The following is an 18,242-nucleotide window of genomic DNA, read 5'->3' on the forward strand; positions in this document are numbered from 1 at the left end:
GGAGACATCCAGTGTCTCTGAGAACCTCACCTCTGATAATTGTATCCGGATGCAGATTCTATCACGCGGATTTATGGAGTTGGAACTGCTACTGGATGAAGTCAGGGTCATTCGGGAAGGTAGGGGGATGGTCGGGAGACATATTGGGAGGAATTTAGACCCCATGTGCAGTTCACAGGAAACTGGGTGACAGTCAGGAGGTTGAAAGGGGTTAACCAGCTAGACCCACTGTAGAGTACCCCTGGGTCCGACTGGCTTAATAACAGGTCTACCATATTGTATACGTCTGGGCGGGGGAGACGTGTGGGGATGACCGTGAAGAGGAAAATCTCACAATTCCGGTCTCTGGCACCGAGATTGTCTCTGTTGTTAAGAAGGGAAGGAGAGATGAAACAAGCTGTGGTTATCGGGGATTCCTAGTTTGGGGAACATCAAACTGGCTTTCTGTGCAGGATAGAGATTCCTGCAGGGTGTTTTTACTCCCGCGTGCCAGGGTCGCGACCTCTCCGATCCGGTCCTCAGCAATCTCAAGTGGGAGGGTGAGCGGCCAAGTTCTGCACGGGCTGGTTCGCCAGAAATAGGAGGATAATAGAGATGTTGGGGTGGGAATAAAGGCTGCAGATAGTTGGATCACCGGGGTCTCTTCCAAGGAATATGAGACCTGTGCATAAGCGAGCGTTTCTATCCAAACGAGTTTAATTGCCATTCAACCACACATCAGTAAACATGAATACAGCCAAACACGTCAGTGCTACTCAGCATAAATAAACGCAATGCCAACAATCACACGCGGCATAAAATACACATAATACTTCTGCGATGGAAAAATAGCAAGTACGCGGTGGATATCAGTATTTATACGATCACACTGTATTGACTGTATATACATTTGCAGGTACACACATTTTTGCACATCTGCAATAGGCCACAACAGAGCTTGTCTTCTGCAGAGCGAACACCGGGGGGCAGCACAGACTCCTGTCTGGAGACCGCACCACACCTATCCGCGTTGCGCCGCTCCTTCATTTTCTCCGCCAGCGAGTAAAACTCTCAGTTTACACCTGATCCGAAGTAGAACTAATATCCCAGCGTGAGTTTCGCCATTAGAAAGGGGGAGTGGTGGGGTTTACACTGGAGTAGGGTTTTAGAACAAGAATCCCATAACAGACAGTGGAGTGGTTGTTGTGACAGATTTTGTTCAGACCTCAGACAAAGTCAGGAAGCAAAAGGGTGACTCTGCTGGGACTCATATTCTGAGCTGCGTCCATTTCCATGCAGGATGTATTGTATGAAAGGAAGATGAGTTCAGGGCAGGTCCCAACGCCTGAAAGTATGGTATTTTAGCCAATAGTGAGACTTGGTTGCAGGAAGGGCAGGACCGTTAGTTCAGCATTCCCGATATCTGCTGTTTTAGTCGTACTAGTACGGGGATAATTCAAGGGCTACGGGTGGCGTTACTAGTCGTTGAATATATCACGGCAATGGTCAGTTAGGACAGAATGGAGAACTCGTCCAGGTGAGGCTTTAAGGGTGGAGCTGAGGAATAAGAAAGGAATGAACTCGTTCATGGGGCGACATGATCGACCAGCTAACAGTCCTGTCAGTTCAGAGGAACAAACCTGTAAGAGGTCGCAGACTGTTGCAAGAAGCATAACGCTGTGATCTTGTATGATTTTAACAGGTATTGACTGTGAGTCTCATACTGTGAAAGGACCAGTGGGATAGTTTGTCAAGCGTTTGGAAGAAAGTTGCCTTAATCAGTACGTATTAAGTCCTAACGAGGAAGTGCAATACTTGATCTACTGAAGAATGGTACAAGGCAGGGGACAGAAGTTTGTTTAGGGGACCACTTTGCATCTAGTGATGGTGATGACATTAGAGACAAGGTCATTATAGAAAAAAAATTGGTTTGAAGTCGGGTTTAGTTTCCGAATTTGTGAAAGACCAGCTTTATTGGGGTCAGCAGTGCACTGCCAAGTGTGGATCCGGCCAGGCTGTTTTCCGCTGTTCTTCGCAAGTTGGAGCGCAAGCGCTGTTCAGCCTCAGTGTAGAGTGGAAAGGACCAGACCGTGAACAGATGGAAGCGTTGAAGGAGAAAACAACTTCAGTGAACAATATTGGTGTGTCAAGGAACTGACCGACAAAATAGATCGGTTTGGGGACTGGGCTTGACGTTTCCGAATGCCAAATTGATTTCTGGTCGCCCCGTTACAGGAAGAGTGTGTGTGTCTTTGGAGAGGATACAGAAGGGATTCATTGGGATGCTGCCATGAATCGATAGCACAATCTGTAAGCAGAGGTCAGAATTTGTTTGCTTCTTTGCTCCGGGGCAGCGAAGGCTGAGGGGCGTCAGGACAGAATGAGGAATGAGCAATGCATGACCATGCTCATGGGGCTACATTACAGGCCAGCCAACAATCCACTCGGATAGAGTTTGATGGTGTGATTGTGAAGGGAAGAAATGAAGCTAATGTCGGAACCGGGAGTGTGTGATTTGAAGGGGAAGAGGGAGCTTCACTCTGTATCTGTACCAGGGAACTTATACAGATTAATTAGGAGGAGGTGCTTGCTGTCTTGAGGGAAATCAGAGTAGATAAATCCCCAGGACTTGACAGGGTATTCCCTCGGACTTTGAGGGATACTAGTTTAGAAATTGCAGGGGCCCTGTCTGGAAGAAATATTTAAAATGTGGATATCCACGGGTCCGGTGCCGGAGGATTGGAGGATAGCTCATGTAGTTCCGTTGTTTAAAAAAAGGCTCAAAAAGTAACCCGGGAAATTATAGGCCGGTAGGTTTGACATCGGCAGTAGGTAAATTATTGGAAGGAATACTAAGAGATAGGATCTATAAGTATTTGGATAGACAGGGACATATTAGAAACAGTCAGCATAGTTTTGTGCGTGGTAGGTCATATTCAACCAATCCATTGGAGTTTCTGGAGGAAGTTACAATGAAAGTGGATGAAGGGAAGGCAGTGGATGTTGACTACATGAACTTCAGTAAGGCTTTTGACAAGGTCCCGCATGGGAGGTTAGTTAGGAAGATTCAGGCGCCAGGTATACATGGAGAGGTAGTAAATTGGATTAGACATTGGTTCAATGGAAGAAGCCAGGGAGTGGTAGTGGAGGATTGCTACTCTGAGTGGAGGCCCGCGACTAGTGGTGTACCACAGGGATCAGTGCTGGGTCCATTGTTATTTGTCATCTATATCAATGATCTGGATGATAATGTGGCAAATTGGATCAGCAAATTTGCTGATGATACAAAGTTTGGTGGTGTAGAGGACAGTGAGGAAGGTTTTCAAAGTTTGCAGAGGGATTGAAGCCAGTTAGAACAGAGAGCAGAAAAATGGCAGATGGAGTTTAGTACTGATAAGTGTGAGGTGCTACATTTTGGTAGGACTAATCAAAATAGGACATACATGGTAAATGGTAGGGCATTGTGGTATGCAGTAGAACTGATTGATATAGGAATAATGGTGCATAGTTCCCTGAAGGTGGGATCTCATGTGGATAGGGTGGTTATGAATGCTTTTGGTATGCTGGCCTTTATAAATCAGAGCATTGAGAATAGCAGTTAGTTTGTAATATTAAAATTGTACAAGGGGTTAGTGACGTTAAATTTGGAGTATTGTGTACAGTTCTGGTCACCGAATTATAGGAAGGACGCCAACAAAATAGAAAGAGTACACAGGAGATTTACTAGAATTTCCTGAGTTTCAGCACCTATGTCACAGAGAAAGGTTGAACAAGTTAGGCCTTTATTCTTTGGAGCGTAGAAGGTTGAGGGGCGACTTGATAGAGGTATTTAAAATTATGAGGGGATTAGATAGAGTTGACGTGGATAGGCTTTTTCCATTGAGAGTAGGGGAGATTCAAACAAGAAGACATGTTAAAGTTAGGGGGCAAACGTTTTGGGGCAACACGAGGGGGAACTTCTATACTGAGAGAGTGGTAGCTGTGCAGAACGCACTTCCAGTACAAATATTAGAGGCTGGTTCGATACAGTCATTAAAAAAATTGATAGGTTTATGGACAGGAAAGAAATGGAGGGCTATGGGCTGAATGCAGTACTGTGGGACTAGGTGAGAGTAAGTGTTCAGCATGGACTAGAAGGGCTGAGATGGCCTGTTTCCGTGCTGCAATTGTTATATGGTTTTATGGTTATATCTCTCGTTACAAAACGAATTAGAGCGTTAGGAGTTTGAGGGGATGTGGTCTGTCATTGAAGACTTGCGAATTTCTCCGGATGTACTGTGGAGAGCGTTCTGACTTGTCGCATCGCCGCCTGGTGTGGAGGCTACAACGCAGAGGGTCGCCAGAGGCTGCAGAGGGTTCTAGACTCAGCCAATCCCATCGCGGGCACAAACCTCCCCTCCATCGAGGACATGTTCAAGCAGGAATGCCTCGGGAAGACCACATCCATCAGCGAGGACCCCCTCTAGCCGGGAAATACCCTGTGCTCATTGGTACCATCTGGGAGGAGGTACAGGCGCCTGAAAACTCAACAATTTACAAACAGTTGCTTCCCCTCCGCCATCAGATTGCGAACGCTCCCTGAACACTTAAACACTCCTTCGGTATTTACATTTTTGCAGTATTTATTAACTTCCCCGATTTACGTTAACTTTACATCTTTGCACCGCACTGAAGTCACGTTGTAGTTACAAGAAAGGTCGGCGAGGCCCCGGTTGGAGGGCGGTGTTCAGTTCTGGTCGCCCTCCTATAGGAAAAACGCCACTGAGATGGAAGGAGTGAGATTTACGAGGATGTTTCCGGGTTTCGAGGGTCTGAATTTTGGTGCGAAGGCAAGCAGGATGGGACTTTGTTCTTTGGAGCGTAGGTGTAAAGCCAGGGGAGGCATGTGAATGTACACATCCTTTTTCCCCGGGGTTGGGGTATTGTGAGCTAGTATGCACAGAATTGAGGTGAGAGTGGGCGGAGAGAGCAGAGATAGGGAATGGGGTAAGAGAGAGATAGACAAATCGGAAGAAGCGGAATGATTTGGTGAGAAGAAGGGCAGAGTGAGACGAAAGGAGGAGTAAATGGAGGGAGCGAGAGAGTTCGGGGCAGAGAGGGGAGAAGAGTGGTCTAGGCGGGGAGAGGGAGAGTAGGGGAGAATGGAGATGCGAGTAGAGGAGGAGACTGGGGTAGGAAGAAGGGGAAGAGAGGGTGGTTGGGGATGAAAGCATGGGGGATGAGGGTGAGGTAGATTGAATGCGGAGAAGAGGGGTGAAGTCATTTGATTGAAGTTGGCCCCACGGGGTGTTGACAGAGACCTCGGATCTTTTCAGGAATATCCGGGTAAAAAGGTGCCGACTTCTCGCAGATGAATCTGAAATTACTTTTGCAACTGTAACTGGAAAAGTAACTCCATCCGTGCGATTCGCACTTACTGCAGGTGGGCGATCCATGGTTCATCTCGTACAGAAGATTAGAGGTCACATTCCTGTCAACGAGGGTGTGACAATTTCAACAGAGACAAAACAGATCCAGCAGACAACCGGAGACCGTCATCAAACTAATCCCACTAATCTGCGCTCTCCCCGCATCCCCTTGTCAGCCTCTAAACTTATCCTATGACACCGCGCTAACCCCACAGCCCCGGGTCCATCGCCGTACGAATCCCATTACACCGCTCTCCCCTACAATCCCGAATCAGCTCCCAAATTAATCCCGCAGCATTACCCTCTGCCGACAACCCTGAGTCAGTCAACAAACTAATCCCACTGTCCCACTCTCCCCACAACCCTGAGTCAGTGAACAAACTAATCCCACTGTCCCACTCTCCTCACAACCCTGTTTTTCTCCAAACTGATCTCACTGACTCACTCTCTCCCCACAGATCTGTGTCAGAAGTCAAACTAATCCCACTGCACGATTCTCTCCCCACGACCTCGTTTCAGTCTCCAAACTAATCCCACTGTCCCACTCCCACATCACAAAACAGCAACAGTCCAAACCTCACCTGTCTGCGCATTTTCCAATCCAATATGATACGTATCGATAGACAGCACTGGAAACAAACTTCTGTGAAATTAAATATCTTCAGATAATGTTTAGAACCAGACTCTCTCAATGCATATCTATGTGAAGGGGCGGTACAGAGAGGGAATCACATAGTGTCTGAGCTCGAGAGTGTGGTCTGAGTTTCACTCTTTGTCTGACCCCGGGTGAGTGTGAATGGACGTTGTAGAGTAGCTTCACTCTATCTCACCACAGATGTGTGTAGTGGGGACGATGTGGAGAGAGCTTCACTCTGTGTCTGACCCCGGGGAGTGTGTGTCGGGATGGTGTGGAAGGAGATTCACTCTGTGTCTGACCCCGGGAGTGTGTGATGGGACGGTGTGGAGGGAGATTCACTGTGTGTCTGACGCCGGGATTGTGTGATGGGACGGTGTGGAAGGAGATTCTATCTATGTCTGACCACGGGAGTGTGTGATGGGACGGTGTGGAGGGAGATTCACTCTGTGTCTGACCCCGGGAGTGTGTGATGAGACGTTGTGGAAAGAGCTTCACACTGTGTCTCCAACCAGGAATGTGTGGTGGGACAGTGTGGAGTGAGTTTCACTGCGTGTGTCACCCCGGGAGTTATTGATTATTGATATCTTGTCTCACGGTAAGACATACCTTTTCCTCGTCTGAATCTATTTCGAGGAGCCTCGAATCGTGTTCTGAACAATGTCCCATCGCTCCATCATAAGATTTTAAGATCTCGGATATGAAATAACACCGGTCCTCTTTTTTGATCCAGTTATGGGGACACGTCGTCTCTGCAACTCAATAACAAGAAACCGTGAATCTCCCACCAGAAATCCCGTCGCATCAACAGGGATCATAGAATGTTAAACACCCTCCATACCGTCCCATCACACACTCCGGGGATAAGACACAGAGTGAATCTCCCTCCACACCGTCCCATCACACACTCCGGGGATCAGACACAGAGTGAATCTCCCTCCACACCGTCCCATCACACACTCCCGGGGTCAGACACAGAGTGAATCTCCCTCCATACCGTCCCATCACACACTCCGGGGATCAGACACAGAGTGAATCTCCATCCACACCGTCCCATCACACACTCCCGGGGTCAGACACAGAGTGAATCTCCCTCCACACCGTCCCATCACACACTCCCGGGGTCAGACACAGAGTGAATCTCCATCCACACCGTCCCATCACACACTCCGGGGATCAGACACAGAGTGAATCTCCTTCCACACGGTCCCATCACTTACACCCGGGGTCGGACACAGTGTGAATCTCCCTCCACACCGTCTAATCACGCACTCCCTGTGTCAGACACATAGTGAATCTCCCTCCACACCTTCCCATCACGCACTCCCGGGGTCAGACACAGAGTGAAACTCCCTCCACACCGTCCCATCACACACTCCCGCGTTCAGATACAGAGTGAATCTCCCTCCGCCTCATCACACACTCCCGGGTTCAGACACAGAGTAAGTCTCCCTCCACACCGCCCCATCACACACTCCCGGGATCGTTGTGAAGCTCTCTCCACATCGAACCATCATAGACTTCAGGTATCAGACGCAGAACGAAGCTCACTCCACACAGTCACAACTCTCATTCTAGTAGTCAGAGAGCGAAGCCCCCTTCTTCCGAGCAATCACGGAAATGTCAAACGCAGAGTGAAACTCTTTATGCATCATCTGTTCACACAGTCAGGGTTAGACGCAGAGTGATGATATACAGTACCCGTCCGGCCGCATCACGTACTCCCGGGATCAGACGGTTGGTGTCGCTGTTTCCTCACCCTCCCTTCACACTTTCCATGGTCGGACACAGAACGAAACTCTCTCGTATGCTCCATCTTCCGGTAATTCCCTCCCCCTCCCTTCCACCATCCCAGTTTCACTCTGCCTCCTCCTCCAGATGCCTATCACCACCCTTATGGTTCCAACTGCTTCGACTGCCCATAGTGTTTTCCCCTTACATTCCTTCTTCACCTTTCCTGCCTATCCCCTCGATGCTTCCCCTACCCCGCCCCTTGATCTTTCCACTTACTGGTTTTCACCTGGCACTTACCAGCCTTCTCCTTTGCATCATCCCCCACGTTCTCTGTAGGGCCCGTGCTCCGGTCCACCCCCCCACCCCCCCGCCCCCTTCAGTCCTGACGAAGGCTCTCGGCAATCCAACGTTTTCTGTTCGTTTCCACGTAAGCTGTTCGACCTGCTGAGTTCCTCAAGAGTGTTGTGCGTGTTCATTTGTCCCCAGCATCTGCAGAGTATTTTGTGTTGAATCTCCCTCCGCACCGTCCCATCACACACTCCCGGGGTCAGACACAGAGTGAATCTTCCTCCACACCGTCCCATCACACACTCCCAGGGTCAGACACTAGATGTCGCTCCTTCCACACCGACCCATCACACTTTCCGCGGTCAGACACAGAGTGAATCTCCCGCCACACCGTCCCATCACACACTCCCGGGGTCAGACACAGAGTGAATCTCCCTCCACACCGTCCCATCACATCTGTCGTGGTAAGTGTTGGAGTGAAAATCTCCACTTCCTCCCTCCCCGTCTCTCACCCCCTATTATATGGCGCAGTTGAATCGGGGGATACCGCCTCACCTCTTCTCATTGTAAGGTATTGGCAAATCTGAGCTTTGGTTTCTTTGATGTTTCTGTGATTCATTTCGAGCTGATTGAACTGATGACGGAGATCGTTGTACGTTCGATTCAGCTCCGAGAGATCCGCGTTGAGGACAGTAATGTTGTTTTCGAGGATAGTGAGGTTGTTGTTGAGGGCGGAAAGATTCTGCCGACAGTTTCGCTGATAGGGATCCAGGCGGGTGTTCTCGGATGTCCTGGATTTAAGGTTTGAGTTCAACGTGTAGACTTGTTTTTGATATTGGCGCTGGCTCCTGTTCATCTCATGATGTTGTTCCCTAAGTCTCTGGTAGTTTCGCTCTGAGGTGATCAGAGACTGACGAGTCTGTGATACTGAGAGTGATAGTAAAGAGTGTGTCAGTAACACGGTGTGAGTTGTGTCGGTGTCAGATGAGGGGAGTGTCTGTGTCACAGTAAGAAGTTTGTCTGTGACGAGGTCTGAGGAGTGTCGGTGCCGCGGTGTGGAAAGTATCGGTGTCGCACTGAGGTGCGTGTCTGTGTAATAGTGAGGGGTGTGCCTGTGTCACAGTGAGGAGTGTGTGGGTATCATAGTGATATGCCTGTTTGTATACGTCGGTGTCACAGTGAGCGGAGTATCGGTGTCACGATGTGGAGACTGTCAGCGTCACGGTGTTGGGAGTGTCCATGTCACAGTGACGGGTGTGTTGGTGTCACTGAGCGGTGCATCAGTGTGACGCAGAGGGTAATGTCGGTGCCACAGTGAGAGAAGTGTTGGTGTCACGGTGAACAGAGATTCAGTGTTTCTGTGTGGGGAGTGAATATGTCACGGAGAGGGGAGCGTCGGTGTCACAGTGAGAGGGAGTGTCCGTGTCACAGTCAGCGGGACGTTCCAGGGCATGGTGAGGGGCGTGACGATGTCCCGGTGTGGAACCTGTCGGTGTCACGGTGAGGGGCGTGATGGTGTCCCTGCAAGAGGAACATCAGTGCTACGGTGTGGGTTGTGTAAGTATCACGGTTAGGGGAGTGCTGGTGTAATGGTGTGGGCTGGACCGTATCACGGTGTTGGGAGTGTCGTTGTCACAGTGTGGGGAATGTTGGTATCACGGAGAGGGCACTGTCGATGTCACGGAGAAGGCTGTGTAGCTCTCACGGTGAAGGATGTGTCAGAGTCACGGTGAGTGTACTGTCGTGCACGGTGTGAGGTACTGTCATAATAATGGTAACGGTCTTTTCTATGCTATGTTGAGGGTAACGTCTGTGTCACGGTGAGGAACGTGTCGCTGTCACTGTGAGGGGCGTTTCGACGTCAGGGTGAGGGGCATGTTGGTGTCAGGGTGAGATTTTTGCGCTAACGTTTCATTCCACTCTGCTTGTTTGCGGTATGACTCCACCCGGAGACCGTTCGACTTACCATAGATCGAGAGCCCGGCCACTATCGCGATGAGGGCGAACGTAACCAGGCAGATTAGGCAGATCTTACGGTCCGGTCTATTTCCGATGTTCTGCTTCGGCTCCTGTTTCTGATCACCTGTAGAGAGCCCATTCAGCATGTGTGAGAATTCAGCCGTGTCCCACTGGAAATCCCTCCCTCCCACACTCCGCGAAACCGAAACGACCCAGGTGTCCGACCTCTCGTTGTAACACATGCAATCGAATCCCGGCAGAGTCCTGTTAATCCCCTCCGGAGGCTCCCCAACGCCCTGACATCCTTCCGATAATGGGGTGACCAGAACTGTATACAATACGCCTGATTCAGCCTAACTAGTGATTTTTATAAAGTTGCAATATAACTCCCTGACATTTGTACTCAATGCCCCGACCAATCAAGGCAAGAACACAGAATGTAGAACAATACAGCGCAGTACAGGCCCTTCGGCCCACAATGCTGTGCCGACCCTTAACCACCTCCTCCCATGTAACCCGGCACATTAAATTCCTCCATACACCTGTCTAGTAGTCTCTTAAATTTCACTAGTGTATCTGCCTCTGACTCAGGCAGTGCGTTCCACGCACCAACCACTCTCTGAGTAAAAAAATCTTCCTCTAATATCCCCCTTGATCTTACCACCCCTTACCTTAAAGCCATGTCCCCTTGTATTGAGCAGTGGTGCCCTAGGGAAGAGGCGCTGGCCGTCCACTCTATCTATTCTTCTCAATATCTTGTACACCTCTATCATGTCTCCTCTCATCTTTCTTCTCTCCGGAAACTAAAGCCCTAGCTCCCTTAATCTCTGATCATAATGCACACTCTCTTAACTAGGCAGCATCCTGGTAAATCTCCTCTGTACCCTTTCCAATGCTTCCACATCCGTGTTATAGTGAGGTGGTCAGAACTGGACACAGTACTCCAAGTGTGGACTAACCAGAGTTTTATAGAGCTGCATCATTACATCGCGACTCTTAAAATCTATCCCTCGATTTATGAAAGCTAACACCGATAAGCTTTCTTAACTACCCTATCTATCTGTGAGGCTAATTTCGTTCAGGGAGCTATGAACATGGATCCCACGATCCTCTGTCCATCTAAAGCAAGGACAAGTTCGGCACATCTTTATCATCCGAAGGGCCGGTGTTGTGCTGTAAGTTTTCTATGTTTTTATGTTTCAACACTGTTTCGGGTCTTCTCTCTGATAGGGTGACATTTCTTTCATTTGACCTATCAAGGGGCAACATTTTAGGTTTGTCCAGGTTAAACTCCATCTGCCAGGTCTCCGAACCGTACCTGTAACTGATCTACGCCAGTCTTCTCCGCTCTCCACATCATTGCATACCCTTATTGATCAGCTCTTTCCCTTTTCCCCCTGTAATTTCCAACTTTCGGACACATATTTTCATTTGAAAGTCTAAGCGCAATATGGTACATTTACACTGAAGTCCTCTCACATTCAGTATGGTGACCTATTTGTTCTAATTTAATCTGGACTCGTCTGCGGATCAGTGGAAACACTTGCATTCAGTGGCTCGCGGTAATGGTCCCGATCTGGGAATGGAAAAGTGTTTTCACTGAATCACTTACTGTGCAATAATGGGTTCGGAGAGCTATAATATGATTAGCAATAGCCAGTATGGTTTGTCAAGGGCAGGTATGCCTTACGAGCCTGATTGAATTTTTGTGAGGATGTGACTAAACACATTGATGAAGAAAGAGCAGTAGATGTAGTGTATATGGATTTCAGTAAGGCATTTGATAAGGTACCCCATGCAAGGCTTATTGAGAAAGTAAGGCGGCATGGGATCTAAGGGGATATTGTTTTGTGGATCCAGAACTGGCTTGCCCACAGAAGGCAAAGAGTGGTTGTAGACGGGTCATATTCAGCATGGACGTCGGTCATCTGTAGAGTGACTCAGGGATCTGTTCTGGGACCCTTTCTCTTGTTGACTTTTATAAATGAACTGGATGAGGAAGTGGATGAACGGGGTAGTACATTTACTGATGACACAATGGTTGAGGGTGTTGTGGATAGTTGGAGAGCTGTCAGAGGTTACAGCGGGACATTGATAGGATGTAAAACCGCGCTAAGAAGTGGCAGATGGAAGTCAACCCAGATAAGTGTGAGGTGGTTCATTTTGATAGGTAAATACGATAGCAGAATATCGTACTCATGGTAAGACTTTTGGCAGTGTGGAGGATCAGAGGAATCTTGGGGTCCGAGCTCTAAGCAGCTGCGGAGGTTGACTCTGTGGTTAAAAAGGCGTACGGTGCATTGACCTTCATCAATCGTGGGATGGAGTTTAGGAGCCGAAAGGTAAAATTGCAGCTACAAAGGACCCTGGTCAGACCCCACTTGGAGTACTGTGCTCAGTTCTGGTCGCCTCACTACAGGAAGGACGTGGAATCCATAGAAAGGGTGCAGAGGATATTGACAAGGATGTTGCGTGGATTGGAAAGCATGCCTTATGAGAATAGGTGGAGTGAACTCGGCCTTTTCTCCTTGGAGCGACGGAAGGTGAAAGGTGATTTCATAGAGGTGTTCAAGATAATGAGAGGCATTGATCGTGTGGATAGTCAGAGCCTTTTCCCCAGGACTGAAACGAGAAGTAGGAGAGGGCACAGCTTTAAGGTGTTTGGAAGGAGGTACAGAGGAGATGCAAGAGTTAAGTTTTTTTTTACGCAGAGAGTGATGAGTGCGTGGAATGGGCTGCTGGCGGCGGTGATAGAGGAGGATAAGATAGGGGCTTTCATGAGACTCATGGATGGCCTCATGGAGCTTAGAAAAATAGAGGGCTATGGTTAACTCCTAGGTAGGTCTAATATAAGGACATGTTTGTCATAGCTTTGTGGGCCGAAGAGCCTGTATTGTGCTGTATGTTTTCTATGTTTCAATGTTTCTATAAACATCGCAAACAGGAGAGGTCCTGCCGAATACAGTGTCACAGTTACAGAGAGAGGGCAGTGCAGTCAGACGATAAGGTGCAAGGGGCCACGACGAAGTAGATTGTGAGGTCAGGACTCCATCTGATCGTCCCAGGAGGCCGTACGATAATCCGATAAAACGGGGCAGAAGCCGTCCTTGAGACTGGTGGGACGGGCTTTCGTATCTTTCTCCCCGATGGGAGGGAGTCCGGGTTGGGTGGGGGGGGGGAGTCTATGATCATGCTGACTACTTCATCGAGACAGCAGGAGGGAACATGTGAAATTTCCATCTTTGGAGAGAGCCAGTAGGACGGCTGATGAGTGCAGAGAAGTAGTCGAGATGTACAGGGGCTTCAATGATGCATTTGTTGGGCTGCTCTGTATGGTGGTGGGGTCCAGGGAGATTGAACCGTCCGATTTGATTGCGGAGGACCTGTTGGTCCTGATTGGTAGATATAATATACGCAGACTTTAACAATTCCAGTGACAAGGTCGCAGGATGGAAGATGGAAGAGCGGAAGGTGGGGAGAGATGACGAAAGAAAGGAGCGGTGAGAGAGGGAGGGAGAGGGGTAGGTATGGAGTTTGGAATATAGAGCATGGAGGGAGATGCACGATGGCGCGACACCCAGGGAGTGTTCTCGGACTAATATGATCGGAAGGGCAGATCAGGCATGGGGAGTAGATGTAATATATCTGGACGTTAACAAGGTCTCAGATGGTACACTGCTCTGGAAGATGATGCTACAGGAGTCGGGAGGTTACGTTTTTGATGAACAGTGACGCCGCTGTTGTTCAGTGTCTGTCGCCCTGATATAGAAAAGGACACCGAGCTGGAAGGTTTACGAGGATGTTGGACTCGAGGGAGTGAGTCATGGAGAGAGGTCGGGCAGGTCGGGACTTTATTCCTTGCAGCGCAGGAGTGACCTTACAGAGTTGTTTAAAACCACGAGGGGTGCAGGCAGGGTGAATGAGCACAGACGTTCCTCAGGTCCGGGGTATCGGGAACCAAAGGGCACAGGTGAGACAGGATGGTGTGAAGGGAGAGATATGAGGCAGGGTGGGTGTTAGAGAGGAGGAGGTAGACAGGGACGAAAGAAGGGGAAAGGGAATGGGAGGGGTGGGAACAGGGGATGAGAGAGGGACGGATAGTGTGGCGGAGTGGGAAGAGTGGGGAGACGGGGAGAAATAAGAGCATAGGTAGGGAAGGATTTGTGGGAGATTGTTTTGAGGAGAATCGGGAACCGCGTAGAGGAGGCGATCGGGGATGGAGAGGACCAGAGAGAGTGGGGTGGGTAGTGTGGGACGATGGAGAAATGGTAGTCGAGCTGAGAGAAGGAGGAGAACGAGAATATTGCGGACTCGAGGTACTAATTTATGTAGAGAGGTCGGACCGGTTGGGACTTTAGGCCTTGGAGCGTCGAGATGACCTTAGAGAGACGTATAAAACCAAGAGCGGTGAATGCGCACAGCTACTTTCCGTAGACCTGAAGAATCGAGGACCACAGCGCACAGGCATAAGGTGAGAGGGGAAAGGGATTTAATTGGGGCCCGAGTGACAACCTTTGATTACCCAGATGGTGGTCAGTCTGTGGAACGAGATGACAGAGGAAGTGGTCTAGACAGATGCATGAGAAAGTAGGACACTGGGTATTGTGTCATGTGACCCCTCCACAATGACGTCATTACTGTGAGAGGGGAAAGGGATTTAATTGTGGCCTCTAATCCGCCCCTCCCAGGGCGCAACACACCGCACCGACTATCAAAGTGAGTTGCCTCCTCTTCACATCTCTCACGCGTTTCCTCCGTGTTATTCTCAAACAGGGGATCATTGGGGTCGACTGTACGTTTGCCCTGAGATCTCTCTGCCGGATTGGACAAGCCTCCTAAACAGGGACAAACTAACAAAGATGAAACTGACCTTGATCTGTCCGGACCCGGGGAAGCCGAAGGGGTCTTATAGACAATAGACAATAGACAATAGGTGCAGAAGTAGACCATTCGGCCCTTCGAGCCTTCAGAATTGACGTCATTCCTGTGAACTCTGACCTGTATGTGCAGTGGTTGTCAGCCCGCCGGCTCCCGAGGCAATGGGATTATCTTGGTCCTCATCGATGCGGGGTTCCTCTTTCAGAAAGTTCAACTCTGAGTAGGTGGAGTTCAGACCGTCTGGGAGAGAGCAGATCAGACAGATAAAGAAGTGAGTGAGAGCGGTAGAGAGTGCAGTCTCCTCACCGACCCATCTCACAGCACACGGCGCTCCCTCTATACCGGTCCTCCCTGGACGCTCACTCCTCACGGAAAACTCCGCACCGTCCATCGAACGTTCACCGCCCCCCCTCCCCCATCGTCTCTCCAAAGTGTTCTCTCTCTCTTATGCTCAAACAGGCAATATTTACGGTCAACTCCACGTTTGCTCTGAGATCGCTCGACAGGATTGGACACGTCAGCTAAACACAGACAAGCCAACAGAGAAACTGACCTCCATCTGTCCGGTCCCGGGCCGCCGAGAGGGTCTTGACATTAAGTTCCGCGTACGTTACATCAGGTTCAGCTGGGTACAGAACAGTGAGAGTCAGACACAGAGTGAATTTCCCTCCAAACCATCCCATCACATATCCCGGGGTCAGACACAGAGTGAAGCTCCCTCCACACAGTCCCATCACACACTCCTGGGGTCAGACACAGAGTGAATCTCCCTCCACATAGCCCCATCACACACTCCTGGGGTCAGACACAGAGTGAATCTCAATGCACACCGTCCCATCACACACTCCCGGGGTCAGACACAGAGTGAAACTCCCTCCACATAGTCCCATCACACACTCCTGGGGTCAGACACAGAGTGAATCTCAATGCACACCGTCCCATCACACACTCCCGGGGTCAGACACAGAGTGAATCTCCCTCCACCACGTCCCATCACACACACACCCGGGTACAGACACAGAGTTAATCCCCTACAAACCGACCCATCACACACTCCCGGGGAGAGATAGAGAGTGAATATCCCTCCAGACTGTCCTATCACACACTCCCGGGGTCAGACACAGAGTGAATCTCCCTCCACACCGTCCCACCACACAATCTCGGGGTCAGACACAGAGTGAAGCTCCCTCCGCACCGTCCCACCACACAATCTCGGGGTCAGAAAGAGTGAATCTCCCTCCACACCGTCCCACCACACAATCTCGGGGTCAGACAGAGTGAAGCTCCCTCCACACCGTCGCACCACACAATCTCGGGGTAAGACACAGAGTGAATCCCCCTCCTCACCGTCCCACCACACTATCTCGGGGTCAGACAGAGTGAATCTCCCTCCACACCGTCCCATCACTCACTCCCGGGGTCAGACACAGAGTGAATCTCCCTCCCTCCGTCTCTCTGCCCTACTCACCTGGGGAAGGAAACCGTGAGTCCGTTTTGGTGAACTTCACATTCATGTAAGTCTCTCTGCCGTCCATCCTGTTAAAGAATCTCTGCGTCTGTGTACTCAGAAGGGGAAGCAGCCGTTGTCAGAGGAAGCCCGTGTTGACAAGCGTGTCCGAGCGACACCTACAAACACCAGATGAGCAGCTGGTAAAGAGAGGAACCGAGACAGGCGGAGGATAGCAGGGAGGAGAGAGGCTGGGGGCGTCAGAGAAAGTTAGAGTTAAAATTAGAGTGGCGGGGTAGAGTAGTGGGTAGAAAGAGGGGAGGGAGAGGGAGCGAAGGGAAATAGGTTGTTAACGGAGAGAGAGAAGGGAGGCAGTAGGGACTGTGGGGAGAGTGGGAACTCAGTGCGATACAGATTGGGAATGGAGGGGGAGAAAAGGGGGAAATTTGTAGAGAAATCGCGAAGAACAACGAGAAAAGGGACGGCGGGCGAAAGGGTTGAACAAAGGGAGAGAAGGAATGAAAGGGACAGGAGGGGACGATATGGAGGAGAGAGAGCGATATAGAGAGGAAATGAGTGAAGGAAGGGGAGGGATGTGGGAGAAGGAATTTAGATGATGGAGGGAGAAAGGTAGCGGGTGGGGAAAGTGAGGAAATGAAAGGAAGGAGGGAAGTAGAGAAGGAGAGAAGGAGGGCAGGAATGATGAAGGAGGGAATGTCGGAGGGATTTATGTTACCCATAAAGAGCCTCCATTGTCCTAGAAATGTGCACCCCCCTCCCCGATTGGCTCCTGATTTCTCACAGCTCTTGACCATCCCCAGGGTCTCAAACCCTCTGTCCGCGAGAAACCATGGACCCAGGACAAAGCACTAGCACATCCAGCGAGATGAATGAACCTCCTCCCCTCGGAGAGAGGGGAACAGAGCCCAGTGGCGCCCTCTCTCTTTCCTTCATTATTCCGTGGCATTCTCACTCCATCTCTCTCTCTCAGCTCTCCTTCTCTTCCCATCCCCCATCGACAGCCTGGACAGCCGGCCATCTGCCTACTGCGCCCTCCTCTCTCTAAATCTCCCAATAACCGGCAACCCCGCCCCCCCTCCTTCGATGGTTTCGTCTCTCCTCGAACAACACCCTCCCTCACTTCCCGCTCTCCACCCCACCGGAACACATTCTCCCGGGGTCAAACACAAAGTGTAGCTCCCTCCACACCGTCCCATCACAGGTCAGAAAAAATAGGCAACAGACATTAGGTGCAGGAGTAGGCTATTCGGCCCTTCGAGCAAGCACCACCATTCAATGTGATCATGGCTGATCATCGACAATCAGTAGCCCATTCTTGCCTTCCCCCCATATCCCTTGACTCCGCCAACTTCATGTGCTCTATCTAACTCTTTCTTGAAAGCACCCAGAGAATTGACCTCCACTGCCTTCTGAGGCAGAGCATTCCACAGATCCACAACTCTCTGGGTGGAAAAGTTTTTTTTTCTGAAATCCGTTCTAAATGGCCTACCCCTAATTCCTAAACTTAACCTCTGGTTCCGGACTCCGACAACATCGGGAACACGATTCCTGCATCTAGCGTGTCCATTCCCTTAATAAGCTTATATGTTTCATTCAGATCCCCTCTCATCCTTCTAAATTCCAGTGTTTTCATGCTCAGTCACTCCAATTTTTCAACATAAACAGAGTGAAGCTCCCTCCAGACCGCACAATCACACATTCCCCGGGTCAGACAATAAAAAAAGCTTCCTCCACAACATAGTATTACACAGTCCCGGAGTGAGACACAGAGTGAAGCTCCCTCCGCACCGTCCCATCACACACGCCAGGATCAGACTCACAGTGAATCTCCATCCACACCGTCCCATTACACACTCCCGGGGTCAGACTCACAGTGAATCTCCTTCCACACCGT

General features: G+C 50.0%; 1 protein-coding gene across 2 annotated transcripts; it reads right to left on the bottom strand.

Annotated features, from left to right (window-relative positions):
- Positions 1 to 4,608: 4,608 nt before the first annotated feature.
- On the bottom strand, positions 4,609 to 16,576 carry LOC140719856 (uncharacterized). Of its 2 annotated transcripts, XM_073034779.1 has the most exons (8): positions 16,349 to 16,576; positions 15,434 to 15,505; positions 15,001 to 15,120; positions 10,010 to 10,126; positions 8,599 to 8,970; positions 6,631 to 6,773; positions 5,969 to 6,030; positions 4,609 to 5,449 (listed from the first exon to the last, which is right to left on the bottom strand). In XM_073034779.1, exons 1-8 carry the CDS (start codon positions 16,413 to 16,415, stop codon positions 5,239 to 5,241), a joined length of 1,164 nt encoding a protein of 387 aa, XP_072890880.1. In that variant the 5' UTR covers positions 16,416 to 16,576; the 3' UTR covers positions 4,609 to 5,238. The 2 variants fall into 2 exon arrangements, with proteins under 2 accessions (XP_072890880.1, XP_072890882.1); XM_073034781.1 differs by lacking the exon at positions 6,631 to 6,773 and having other exon boundaries at positions 5,305 to 5,449.
- Between the last annotated feature and the right edge of the window lie 1,666 nt (positions 16,577 to 18,242).

This window comes from Hemitrygon akajei, unplaced genomic scaffold, assembly GCF_048418815.1.
Source record: "Hemitrygon akajei unplaced genomic scaffold, sHemAka1.3 Scf000033, whole genome shotgun sequence".
Lineage (NCBI taxonomy): Eukaryota > Metazoa > Chordata > Chondrichthyes > Myliobatiformes > Dasyatidae > Hemitrygon > Hemitrygon akajei.